The sequence below is a fragment of the Aulonocara stuartgranti genome, assembly GCF_965226115.1.
Source record: "Aulonocara stuartgranti genome assembly, chromosome: 17".
Taxonomy (NCBI): Eukaryota; Metazoa; Chordata; class Actinopteri; order Cichliformes; family Cichlidae; genus Aulonocara; species Aulonocara stuartgranti.
In genome coordinates, this window is record NC_138953.1 from 16,615,769 (window position 1) to 16,629,728 (window position 13,960).

The window sequence follows — 13,960 nt, forward strand, 5'->3', positions numbered from 1 at the left end:
ATGTGTTTCGTTGGGTGAATGAAACGTGTAGTAGTGTTGTATGAGTAGTGGTGAATTTGTTGTCTCTTGTTCACTACAGACTCACAATCCTTCTGTCACCACAACCAAAGTGTGGTTAATAATGCCTAAACATAACCATGAAAAGTTAATGCTGCTGAAGACACCAAAAGCAGATAAAAAAAGTCTGATTTAGCATATTTTACAGAAAAAAGCAAGCAGATATGTTACTGGTGAGGGATTGTGTGTCCACTGTCAACATTTTAGCAAATTACAAGATACTGAAGCCGTACAGTGGTGCGGTGGTTAGCACTCATGGACAAGATAATGTAACTGAATCAGCTGGACTAATTGCCTCTCTGAGTAATTATTAAAAGTGTAATAACTCAATTATAACTACAGTAGCCTCACACTTTGTAAACCGTTGTGTGTGACTATTTTCTATGGCCTGGATTTTAACAGATCTTACCACCACCTTGGAAATGGATACTGTTTATCACCAGCAGTGTGTGATGACTTTTACAGGAAGACAAGCAGCGAGAAGTCTTTTTATCGTCAATATGCCAAAAGTGCAACAAAATTATATGGAGTCTCATTCAGTGCAAAGAAAGCAATCTAACTATTCACAAAAATACAAAATTAAAAACCTTTCTAGTAAATAAACACAGTAGAAACAGTATAGAAATATAAATAAATAGATATATACATGCGTGTGTGTGTGTGTGTGTGTGTGCTTCAGTCATTGTGTATTGGTTACACAGGTTGGGTATTGCACAGGTTAGTAAAGATGTAACAATGTTCATTTATTGTTTATTATTTATTATTGCAACAGCCTTGTCATATGTGTGTTGTGAATATTTGATTGAATTATTCTTTAGATGTTGTTAAGTTCACTTGGTCATGCAGGAAATATTGAAGCGTGCTATACTTGTCTGCTGCTGTGGGTTCTTGGTCATCGCAGGTGTTGGTTTTCTGGGTTAGGTCATCACTCAGGCACAAGCCCAGAACCTTCAAGTCAGAACCTCTCCACACAGTACCCATTAATGTATATGACGATTAGATGTGCTTCTCCTGAAGTTCACTATTATTTCTTTTGTTTTTGTGGTGTTGAGGAAAAGGTCGTTGCTGCTGCACCATGATGCCAGTTTCTCTACCTTGTCCCTGTATGCACACTCATCTTCCCCCATGATGAGTCCAACCGCTGTCATGTCATCTGTGAAATTCACTATTGAGTTGCTTGGGTGAGTGGGGTGCAGTCGGGTGTGTAGAGAGTGTACAGCAGGAGAGTCGGCACACATCCCTATGGCAAGCCAATGTTGAGGCTGAATGTTGGGTAAAGTTTGGGCCCTTCTTTAACTCACTGTGGGCGGACTCTCAGGAAGTCCTTAATCCAGAGTCAGATGGAGTATGGGAGGAGGAGGTTGATTAGTTTTGTTCCCAGTCTGCTAGGGGTGTTTGTGTTAAATGCTGAGCTGAAGTCAGTGAAAAGAAGCCTAGCATAACTGCCCTTGTGCTCTAAATGAATCAAGGTTGTGCAGCTAGCAGTGGCTACGGCATCCTCTATTATTCCTCTGTGTAAACTTGTGGGGGTTCAATTTACATGGTCCTCGAATTACGTGACTTTTGACCAGGTTCTCAAAACACTTGATAACGAATGGAGTGAGAACCACTGGGTGGAAGTTAACTAGGCTGCTGGTGGTGTTCCTTTTGGGACAGCCATGAATGGTCAAGGCCTTCAGGCAGGGTGGGACAGTGGTCTGTGCTAAGGACAGGTTGTGAGCTGGTCTGTACAGACCTTCAGCACCTGATGCAATCAGGTCCTGCTGCATTTCTGGGGGTCCTGTTAACTGTCCTTAACATGTATCTCATGTCATGATTCTCCAACACAAAGATGTGGCTGGTGTTGGCCTGTGTGTGTGGTGTGACTGTGTCTGGTGTTTTTTGTTCAAAGCGGCCAAAGAAGACGTCTCCGCTAGAACAACATCACCATCCACAGCCCTGGGTCTGGGGTTGTAGTTAGTGATGTTTTGGACCCCCAGCCACAGTTGCCTCAAGTTGTTGTTCTGGAGATAGTCCTTAGTTGTTATAATCCAGCTTGGCCTGTCTGATGCCCCTTTTCAGGTTTGCCGTGGCTGCATTGTGCAGTTCCAAGTCATCCGACCTGAAAGCAGTGTTTCTGTTACTAAGCAGGGTCCTGACCTCACGTGTCATCCAGGGCTTGTGGCTGGCATACACCTGGATGCATTTGTCAGCGGTGACAGTGGTTAGGAGAGTATGCATGCAGTGTACTCCTCCAGGTCCTGAGATTCAAAAATACTCCAGTCTGTATTCTCAACACAGTCTTGTAGCTGCAAAGAAGCACCCAGCCCATGTTTTAACTGTTTTTGAAGTAGGGGGCGTTTCATCAGGTATTGCTGGGTGCAGCAGTCCCCAATGAACTATTGTCTTCCAGCTGTAGCCTCACCTCATCCATTTTTGTTCACAATAGACCTGGCTTTTGTAAGGAAAAGGCTGAGGAGCGGAGGCTTTTGAAGCGTTTTCTTTATTCTTTCCTTCACACTGGCTCTACAGCTTTGTTTCTGTTTGTTATCCTTATGTTGTGCGAGTGAAGAACCTCTGTTGTAAGCATCCCATCACTCTGTAGACCCAGTAACAAGAGGTCTTATCTGCTGAACATGAGGTTTGTCCAACATCGCGTTGATGAAATTGTATAACAGATGTACAAAAAGATGACTGAATGCAAGACCTCTGAGCGGTACGCCGTCATGTTGTCTTTTCATTGTCTACATCACATTATCGCATATATTGCTCTAAGTGGTTGGCAACAGGAAACTCATCTGTTACTATGCTAAATCATTGAAGCTTGTTTACTTGCTAATCCTAGGTGTGTTTCTATATGAAGCGTGGATAGTAACTGATTTCAGAGCAGTGAAAGCAGACCAGCAGCAGCTTGCCTCGCACTCTGGTTTTATCCACAATGCTGCCTGCCTCTCAGCTTGCCCAGCTCCAGCCAGTGCTGAAGATGGACACGCCCGCATTACGGAGAGAGCTAGTCTTCAATGAAATAATTGCAGCAGTCAACCACAAGATAGCAGTAATTTAAAGGCTGTATATACATATTGACAGGTGAGGAGCTTTATGGCAGTGCTGTGTGAGATAAAAAGAGACAGATTGCTTTACTTTTGTATGTTTTAAATGATTTCTGCTTTTAGATTTCACAAGTCAAGCACTGCTTTTATCAGGGTGGAACATCACTGGTTAACACATAGTTGTTAAACAGCCCTGTTTCATGCTAATTCTGTTGCCTAATAATGAAATAGAAACTCATGTCCAGGAAAACAGATTTATTGGAAATGTAGTTGTAGTAAAATGGAGTATACTTTAACTGGACACTGTTAGGTACTCCGTGCTGGTACCAGGCTCAATCGCCTTTTGTTTTAAGAAATAGCCTTTCTTTTGTGACATAGATTCATCAAGGTGCTGGAGACATTCCTCACAGATTTTGATTTACATGATAACCTCAAACAAATGTTGCAGATTTGTACGTCATGCACATCCGTGATGTACACGTCTCATTCCACCACATCCCAGAGGTACTCTGTTGGATTACAATGTGGTGACTCTGCAGGCCATCTGAGCACAGTGAAATCACCGTTGTGTTCAAGAAACCAGTTTGAGGTTATTCGATCTATGTGACATGTGATGTAATGCTGCTGGAAGCCAACAGAAAATAGGTTGTCTCAAGAATCTCAACTACATTTACATGCCTAAATGCACTGAGTTGCTGTCATGTGATTGGCTGATTAGGGAAGACCTGTTGAAGACAACAAAGTGTTACGACTCCGCTGGCTGCTAACTGGGGATGCAGGCCTGACAGATGGTTCTCTGTCAGGGGAAATTGAAGAGAAGAAAAGGAAGCTGAAAAGTAAATGGATGACAGCCATGTTAATTGGCTTAACATGCCAATTGCATGTTACAAGCATCTGTATGAAGAATAAACTGGAGAATAATAACCATTTTTTCTGTACTCTGGCATAGAAGAAAACAAGGCTGCTGCTGCCGCTAGTAGCGGATTGTGTGTGAACACAACGCTATATGCATTCCTTTAAGAAAAGAAGTAACATGTAAAATATAAGTAAATGTTTAATTAAAGAGAGTTTCATATAGCTAGTTTCATAATTCTCTTAAAATATCCACACAGTATTTATATTTCTGTCCATTAAATTGTGCTGGGTTTTCTGAATGTGTTTTAGAATAGAAGACTGGTCTATTTTTGTCTCTGTTTTGTAGAACTGGTAAATTATTTTAAAGGCAACCCTTTACTGATTATATCAGAAATATGCTAATTAGCGGCTGCACTACAGCAGCTTTGAGAAGACAAAGGGAATCCTTTGTGCTTTACTTTGCTCACAGTGGCATTTACTCTTTTGCAAAAAGGTTTTAGAGATATATCCCATCCATCCATTCTCTTCTGCTTATCACAGTTGTGGAGGCTAGAGCCTATCCCAGCTATCAAAGGTTGAGAGGCCGGGTAGACGTTGGATAGATTGCCAGCAGATTATGCAGAGCTAAACGCAGAGGGACAGACAACCATTCACACTCACATTCACACCTATAGGCAATTTAGTATCATAAATTACCCCTCAAAAAACCGCATGTCTATGGATGGTGGGAGAGAACCTACACAAACACAGGAAGAATATGCACACTCCACACAGAAAGACTGTGGCCAGGTGGTGGAGGTGAACTTGGGACCTTCTTCCTGTGAGGCAACAGTGCTAACCGCCGTATTGCTATTTTCTATCACCTGCCGCTGGATCAGAGACTTTCTCTCAGACCGTGTACAGCAGGGGTGTTCAACTCCAGGCCTCAAGGGCCATTGTCCTGCAAGTTTTAGATATCACCCTGGGTCAACAAGTCATTAGTTCATTACCAGGCCTCTGGAGAACTTCAAGACATGTCGAGGAGGTAATTTATTCATTTAACACCTCTGGTGTACAGAGAGTTAGAGTGGGGCCTCATCTTTCCTCAGCCTTAACACCGGCTCTTCACAAGGCTGTTCTACTATCAGTGCCCTACTATACACACATGACTGTGTCAGTACCCACACAGACAACGCAGTCATTAAGTTCACAGAGGATACCACCGTGGTGGGGCTCATCTCTGGGGGAGACGAGACAGGATATAGAGCTGAGCTTCAGAGGCTGTCGGATTGATGTGCGGACACCAACCTGGACCTCAAGAACACCACGACAAAAGAACTGGCAGTCAACTTCAGAAGGAGGAAGTCTGAGCTGCAGCCTGTCAGCATCAACAGGGAGTGCGTGGAAAGGGTGTCCAGTTTCAAGTTCCTGGGTGTGCACATAGACAAGCTCAAACACCTCGGTGGTTTTAAAGAAGGCCCAACAGCGTCTCCATTTTCTGAGAATCCTCAGAAAAATGGACCTGCAGAAGGAGCTGCTGATTGTGTTCTACTGCTGCTCCACTGAAAGTGTGCTGACTGCATCTCTGTGCGGTTCTCCAGCTGCACCATGGCACACAAAAAGACACTTCAGAGGGTCATTAATATGGCCCAAAAATCATTGGACATCCTCTTCCCTCCGTGAAGGACCTGTACAGCACTCGCTGTCTCAGGAGGGAACGCAGCATCCTACAGGACTCTGTAGTGCAGATGTGGGACAGTTTCCAATTTCGTTGTGCTGTTGTTCTAGATATGACTGTGCAACGACTACAAAGAGTTATCTGTCCTGTTATGTATGTATATTTACTATGAAAAAGTATTTTCCCTCTTCCTGATCTCTTAGTTTTTGCATAGTTTTTGCATATTTGTCAGCCGTGGCAGCAAGATCTGCAAGTTTTTGAAAACTGGCAGTGAGCCCTGACAACGAGCCCTCTTTGCCTAATTATTTATTTTCAGCCACACTGGAGAGTATTAAGGTTTGTTTGAAAGGATATCAAAGGAATTAAACCTTATTTATTTATTTATAAATGTTATTCAGAGGTGGACTTGCTGGTGTGTTTCAGATCATTGTTTTCCTGCATGTCCCGAGAGAGCTTCAGCTTCAGGGACGTGATGGCCAGGTGAAATGCTCCTTTAGGGTTTTCTGGTAGAGAGCAGGACTCACGGTTCCATTGCTTGGGACAAGTCATCCAGGTCCTGAAGCAGCAAAGCAGCCTGATGTTCTTTTTATGAACATCAAACTAACTTACAACAAGTAAAATGGGACTTAAACCTCCCAGAAAGTTCAGATTTTGTCTCATCAGTCAGCCCACAGAATTTTCCCAGAATTCTTGGGGATCATCTATTTGTTGATCTGGTCTTGAAATAATTTCAGTTGGGTGGCTACTCATGCTAAAGTAATTTTTAAGTTTACCCCATTTTTGAATAGTGGCTCTCTCTGTGGTTCACTTGAGTGTCCAAACCCTTTTCCAGACAATCAGATGTGAAGGGCTTTAGTTTTCCGTTTTCTGTTGTTTGTGGCACGACCGATTGCTTTTTGACATCTTTTTCATGTTGGCAGGTTTTATTTAGGAGATTTCTTGATGCCGCAGGTCTGGCAGTAATCAGGCCTGAGTGCGGCTGGTGAAATTTAACTCAGCTTCCCGAAACATGTGGTTAGTCCCAGTTCATGATTTGACAAGGAGAGCAAATCATTTTTCACATAAAGCCTGGCAGATTTGGCAATCCTCTTTCCTTTAAAAATAAAATAATTCAACAATCATATAAAAACTGCATTTTGTATTTACTGTGGTTATCTTTATCTAATATCAAAAATGATTTTAAGACAAATTAATAGTCAGAAAAGAGGCAAATGCTTTTTTACTGCCCTGTATACAATCTATTCACAATCATTTTTACCCTTCAGCCATACAAGGCTGATGGGGTATTGTTGTCACTGGTAGTTGCTTTGGATCTTTGGATATGGAAACAAAATCACAATATAAATCAAATCACTTGTAGTAAAATCCAGAACAGCTGCAGAAGGAGTGTGATTACAGATATATATGTCTGTGTGTGTCTGCATACGCACGCACGCATGCACACACACACACGCACCATCAGAAACATCAAATCGCCAACCAACAGATTGTCAGGGACAGGAGGGGAGCATAAAAATGAATGTGTCATTAGCACCACCACAACGCAAGGGGGCAGTGAAATTTTCTTTAACAATAGTACTACAGGATCAAACAGAAAACTGTCACTCGAAGCAGGAAATCCAACTACTCTGATAACAGTACGTGGTACCAAAATCTGTCAGACAATCAATGTCTTTGCCACTAATATTCAAAGTATAATTGGGGAAAGCTTTATAAGCTTTATGTGAGTATTTTACATAAGTACAAGTCAAAGAATCATTCTTCTGCTCTAAAGGCTTAATTGCTGTCTGTATTGGTGTAGGTAGGTGTATCAAGGTTACCCATATGGAAAAGAAATAGTAAAAACTTATATGTGATTTACTCATGAAAGTGGCCACTTTCTCATTACTTTCATATATTGTTTTAGTAAGTATCCAAAACATACAAGCTTCATTATATAATTTTTCAAGGGATCTTATATCTGTTTTATCTCTTATATGCTTTTCATACAAGTTTCAGACAAGACAGATACAAACTTTATAAGATTTATATATATATCTTTTCCATATGGGTAGTAGCAAGTACTTCTTCATTGCAGGAGCGTGTGTGTGTTATATGCAGCTGTGGCTTCCTCCTCTGGAACACCTCGCTTGGTCAGTTGGTCCATTAACACTTCTAGCCCCTCTTCATGGGGCAGTCACAGGCCCAGCATGTCTTTTTTGTTTGCAGTAAGAACAGGTGTCAGAGTGGTTGTCATCTGCCTCAGGTACGCCCTCTGTTTCAGCCATGGAATCCTCTTCCACCATCCTGTGAACCGGGGTGGGCATCTGAAGGAGAGTGACTGTATCATGGAGAAGGTCTTGTTGTCGTTTCTCTATCTTAGAGTGTTTCTTTAAGGTCCGGTGTTATAGGGCATTATGTGGCAATGCAATGTTCCTTGAACCCGGCTTCATTATTGAGTTCAATTCCATTTTATTTATATACCACCAAATCACAACAGCAGCTCCCTCAAGCTGCTTTAAACTGTCAGGTAAAGGCTGTACAATTATAGAGACAAAATAGGAAAAAAACCCTAAAAATCAGATGACCCCCTATGAGCAAATACTTGGTGACAATGGGAAAATCTCCCTTTTAACAGGAAGAAACCTCTAACAGAACAGACTTAGGAAGAGAAGGCCCTCCCATTCCACTTCTAAATACTCCAGGAACAACAAATACACCAGCAGTCTGAAAGTGAAGTGCTCTATTGGGGTGATACGATACTGTAAAGTCTTTAAAATAAGATGAGGCTTGATTATTCAAGACCTTGTATGTGGTGAGAAGGATTTTAAATTGGATTCTGGATTTAACAGGGAGCTAGTGTGGGTGAAATATGCTGTCAGTACTCTTGCTGCAACATTTTGGTTTAACTGAAGTTCTTAGGGAGTTTTGACAATAATGAATTGGTGTTCTAGCCAAGAAGGAATAATTGCACAAACTAGTTTTTCAGCTTGCTCTCAGACAGGATGCTTCTAATTGGGAAAAAAAAAACAGTATTATATATTTGTTTACAAGGCACATTAGACTTACGTTACTCAAAAATGACTCCAACATTCCTCACTGTTACTGGAGGCTATGGTAATGCCACCCAGAGTAAGATTAGACTCCATATTTTTAAGGCTACGTTCACACTGCAGGCGAAAGCGCATCAAATCCGACTTTTTTGACCCTATGCGACCCATATCCGATCTTGGTATGACAGTGTGAACGGCACAAATCCGATATTTTCAAATCCGACCTGGGTCACTTTCGTATGTGGTCCTGAATCCGATATATATCTGATATTTTAGAAAGCGACTGCTGTTTGAACGGTCATAATGATAATAATGGATTGGATTTATATAGCGCTTTTCAAGGCACCCAAAGCGCTTTACAATACCACTATTCATTCACTCTCACATTCACACACTGGTGGAGGCAGCTACGGTTGTAGCCACAGCTGCCCTGGGGCAGACTGACAGAAGCAAGGCTGCCATATCGTGCCATCGGCCCCTCTGGCCATCACCAGTAGGCAAGTAGGGTAAAGTGTCTTGCCCAAGGACACAACGACCAGGACAGAGAGCCCGGGGATCGAACCGGCGACCTTCCGGTTACAGATGCGATTCCCAACCCCCTGAGCCACGGTCGCTCATGTCGCATTAAATCCGTCTTTTACGTCATTGACACAAGACAGATGCCAATTAACAGCACCGGAGAAGCGCCTGAGAAGACATCGTGAACGCTTCCTGGCCATCCAGTGTAGATGTTAGTGAAACTGTTGGGAAGACAACATTGGAGAAACGTAGAGCTGGGCGATATGAGATTTTTTCATATCACGATGTTTTTTTCATTTCAGGCGATAACGATCTATATCACGATATAAGCCAAATAACTATATTTGTAAGATTTAAATGTGCCGTTGCTCACAAGTAAAATGTGAAATAATCAGCAGCTTGTTTTTATTTAAATATTTATTTCCCATAATAAGTTCAACAGGGTAGATGTACTTAAGGAACATGAGACTTTTTCAGATAAATAAAGGCAAATATTGCAAACTACACAAAAGGCAGCCGCTAAAGCGTTTAAGTTTCAAAATAGAACAAACGAAACAGACTAAATTGTCAATTCCACTTAGAAACAAAATATTAATTCTAAAAATAAATCTTAGTTTGTTTTACAGAAGAACAGACAAAACTGACTAACTTTTGTCAATATCAAATAAACTGAGAACTAAAAGGAAATTCTCAATCTCTCCTTGTTGTATAGCTGAGCTTTTCAAACACTTTTAACAGTTACTTTAGTCTGACAAAAGCCGAATGACGAATTAGCGCTTCCAGTCAGAGACTGAGGCTACGTCCACACATACACGGGTATTTTTGAAAACGGAGATTTTCCGTTTTCGTTTTAAAAATAATCCCGTCCACACATAAAGGCAGAAATGAAGGAAAACGCTGCTATGAACATGCCAAAGCAGCAGGTGGCGCTAGATTCCTAACCGTGCAGAAATACTGGCCAATCAGAAGTCTAGAAGCCTCGGTGGGAAAAAGTAAACAAAGCTGGGGCATAGAAGCAGAACCGAGTCGTATGTGTGGAGGGACAGTAACTGTGTGTATATGTAAGCATTTAAACACTGCAGAGAGTAGAATTAACAGTAACAGTATTGTAGAAATTCATTTCACTGAAACAATAACGTGGCGCACAGTGTGACGCATGCACCAGTTTATTGTATTTCCAGACTTGCTTTCGGCACAATTTACAGTGCACGCTACTCTAATTTTTGTCAGACTTGAAATAGCCGAAATACCTTCACACTACGGAACTTCTATGGCTCTTCCGTTCGACAATCTCTCCGGCATTGGAACAATCATCTGTTTTCTCTTCGGTCACGCTCGGTTGATTTTTCTAGTCGGCACACTCATTTCCTCCATTACGCGCTGGCTCCATTACCCGCTGGCTGCTTCCCAAACAAACACACGTGCGGCTTGGCACTTGTGCTGTACGTAACAAGTCACGCGACGTGACGCTGCGGCTGTGATTGGTTCGGCTCTGCGCTACTTAATTTGGATTGGCTGACCTTTTTTTTTTTTTTTAAAGAGGACAAGAGCGGTGAGGTCTATCGCGATAGCTTAATTTCTCTATCGAGTAAAAGTTATATCGCGATACATATCGTTATCGTTCTATCGCCCAGCTCTAGAGAAATGTGAACATTTTATTTGTACTGTATAATCTGCAGATTCTGACAGAAATCTGCAACTATCCTTTGAAGCAGCGCTGCTCTCTAAAACGGCAATAAGGATCATTATTAGGCCATATCTAAATAACAAAATAACTTTATAACTTAAAGCAAAATTGGGAGACATAAAGCCCGAAGTCTTTATATTAAGGGCCATCAGTCAAACAATATTGTTTGCTCTGGGTCTAAACAGAGCACGTTGTGTGTGACGTCTTCTTTTGCGCATGCGGGCCGCTTTGAGCGTTCACACTAGAGCGCGTTTGCTGTCACATTTTATTTGTAGTGTGAACAAGCAGACAAAAAAATCGGGTTTGATCAAAAAATCGGAATTGAGCATTAAGACCTGCAGTGTGAACATAGCCTAAGACTTTTAGGGCCGAGTAAATTAACTTCAGTTTTATCTGAATTTAGAAGCAGAAAATTAGAGGTCAAGCAGGTCTTTATGTTTCACTAATTGAAAGACCATGCACCAGGTGTGGTAGGCCTTTGGCTCAGTGCACAGGATTGATTCAGCACGGTCCTTTAACCTCCTAGGACCTGGCGTCCACATATGTGGACATCACATTTTGAGTTATGTAGACCAAAATAGTCCATTTTACTGTACAAGGGCCTGATATCCACTTATGAGGACATTATACTGCTACTGTTCGATCAAAATGTTAAACGAATATCCTCATATGTGGCTCTCATTTCTCTTAGAAAGAAAAATCAGGTAAAAAAAAAAAAATCAGGTAATTCTTTGTTTTTACATTCATCAGGTCCCAATCAGCCCAAATATCAAAGAGAAATTAAAAATGCATGCTGTGAAAGAGGTTTAGGAGGTTAAGCAGCAAATTGACTATCAATAATTGATATTTTTAGGTTTAATCAGTTGTGAATGCTTTTACACTTGCTGTAGTAGCAAGAAGGTAGAACTGGTCACCTTCTAATCTGAAGATTGGTGATTCGATCCCTGGCTGCTCCAGTCTGTATGCCAAATATCCTTGGCCAAGATACTAACCCCAAGTTACTCTCCAATGTGTCCAGCAGAGTGTGAATGTCTGATAAAAAGCACTTAAACACAAGAAGTGTTGTATGAAAGGGTGCGAATAGGTTAATGAGGAATGTTGTATAAAGCGCTCTCAGTGCTTGTAGAGTAGAAAAGTGCTATATACGAATGAGTTCATGTACCAGTTATAGGAAAGCTGAGCAAAATGATCTCCTCCAGGCTCCTGACACTAGAGCTGATTAACTGATAACTTGGTAACCGGATGTTTTCTATAGAATAAACTTAAACTGCGTTTTAAAAAAGACAAACAAAAAACAAAACACCAAACCAACAAACACCCAAACTGGTGTTGGAAGGGACCTCAAGTCTGCATTGTACTTGGTTAACAATTGGTGTCGTAAGCCAACACCTGTTTAATGATGGTCATTCACAGTGGACATAAATGGCCTCTTATACTCTTTCAAACCATCTGTCCAGTCCTACTTTTATGGAGGGTCTTTACTAACCTAAATATTGGACCTGGTGGCAAAAAGTTCCAGATCCTGTTTCAGTCCTGCCTATTCGGTAATTTCTCATGGGAGTTTACTATGTTTCTACTTTCAACTACTCGCTACAGGTCTCGAATGTTGCCCTAAAATTTAGGAGTATGTATTCACAACGTGTGATTTTTATGGTTTAGCTGTTAAGCTAATTTCACATGCCCAACCATGCATCACACGAGCCTTTATAAACTTTCCACTTCAACTTTATTTCTAACGCACTTTAAAACAACATAACAGCCGATGAAAGTGCTGTGCAAAAAAATAAGAGAACAAGAATAAAACAAGAATTTCTTAGATTTAGTTCATCCCACATTTAGTTTATCCTGTGTTTCTTGTGTCTCCTTGTAAGGAAGTGCCTCAAGACCACTGTTTCAAGGAAGCTTTTTAGACCATCCATTAAGCCGGCATTTTGTGTGTAATGTGTCTCCAACAGCAGTAACATTGATGTTTCCAAATTAGAAATTAGAAAGTATTTTTAATTTGTCTTAATCTGACATAAATATGTCTTTAGAGTCTGATCAACCATGGGAATTTCATCAGATCCCTGGATCACAATATTTGAAACCTAAGCAATTTAACTTTTCCTCACCCAAATGTGTGTGTGGTAAGTTTACATCTTTTCTAATACATAATGTATATTATTGTTGCATGTAATTTGTATGCAGCAATCACAACCAGACGTTGCAGTTAAAAAACACAATTATTATCAGGATGATGATACATAACTGAACTGCTTCCTAATGAAACACTTTATATCTTTCTTGCTAAAGCAAACATTGCTTATGTATGTTTATATTAGGAATGGGTGAGATATAGTGTTTTTTAAGAAATATTGATATACTTTCATGCTAGATATAAGATGAGACCATATCATTTATATGGATGTAGTCGATGCTGTGTTACAATTATAAGTATAGAGCCTTGTCCACATTTGTCTCTACACAATGTCACTCTGCCCCACCTCTCTTCCTCACCGAATAAACCCCCCCCTCCCCAATCGCTTCACCTGCAGCCAGTGACAGAATGGAGACGGATCTGAACTGGATGGTAGCTATCGAATAGGAGCTGGGTGGTAGAAAGAAAAACAATGGCTCAGTTACTTGGAGATGGTTTTGATTCAACCTGGGAGATTAGTGGTTGAAACTTTTGTTGTCCCAACAAAAGTTTCAACCACTTATAATCTTTTCCACCATTTACAACAGCACCATAAAGTGCAGTATGAAGAATGTGTGAAACTGCGTGCTGTAGCCCAGACCGTGCAGTATTTTCAGTCTCCTGCCTGATATAAACCACACTAAAAACAAATATACCTGTGCTGTGAGTGAAAAAGTGAGACGTGGAGTGACATTACTAAAGCAGTGGCCTGTCATATCACTAAAAACACTGGACCACATATCAGTGCCGATATGTGCCAGGCACATATGTGCCAGCCATGTACATATGTGGCAAAAATGGCTCACAGGATCTGTGAGTCATACACGAGTGTCACTGAAACATTTAATTGTAAACTGAAAAGTGCCTGTTTCCAGACCAGCTACTTCCTCCAACACCACATGGGAGCGCATATAAGTGAAGCTCTGCAGGTTGGCCTCATAAGCTGGA

The 13,960-nt window shown here is 41.2% G+C and overlaps 1 protein-coding gene across 8 annotated transcripts in view; it reads left to right on the forward strand.

Moving 5' to 3' along the window:
• The window catches only part of arhgap39 (Rho GTPase activating protein 39), a 103,133-nt gene that overhangs the window by 38,500 nt on the left and 50,673 nt on the right, over nt 1-13,960 (forward strand). For 4 of the 8 annotated variants that reach the window (XR_014272219.1, XR_014272220.1, XR_014272221.1 and 1 more), the window contains exon 1: nt 5,974-6,078. The exons of 3 other annotated variants lie outside the window; for them this stretch is intronic. Coding sequence is in view for 2 of the 5 variants with exons in the window: in XM_082510281.1 (XP_082366407.1) it covers nt 6,038-6,078 (41 nt within the window). In the remaining 3 variants the exon portion in view is untranslated. Of the gene's footprint in view, nt 1-5,973; nt 6,079-13,960 lie in introns of those variants that run through there. One more of the 8 variants, XM_082510285.1, reaches the window with a different exon arrangement.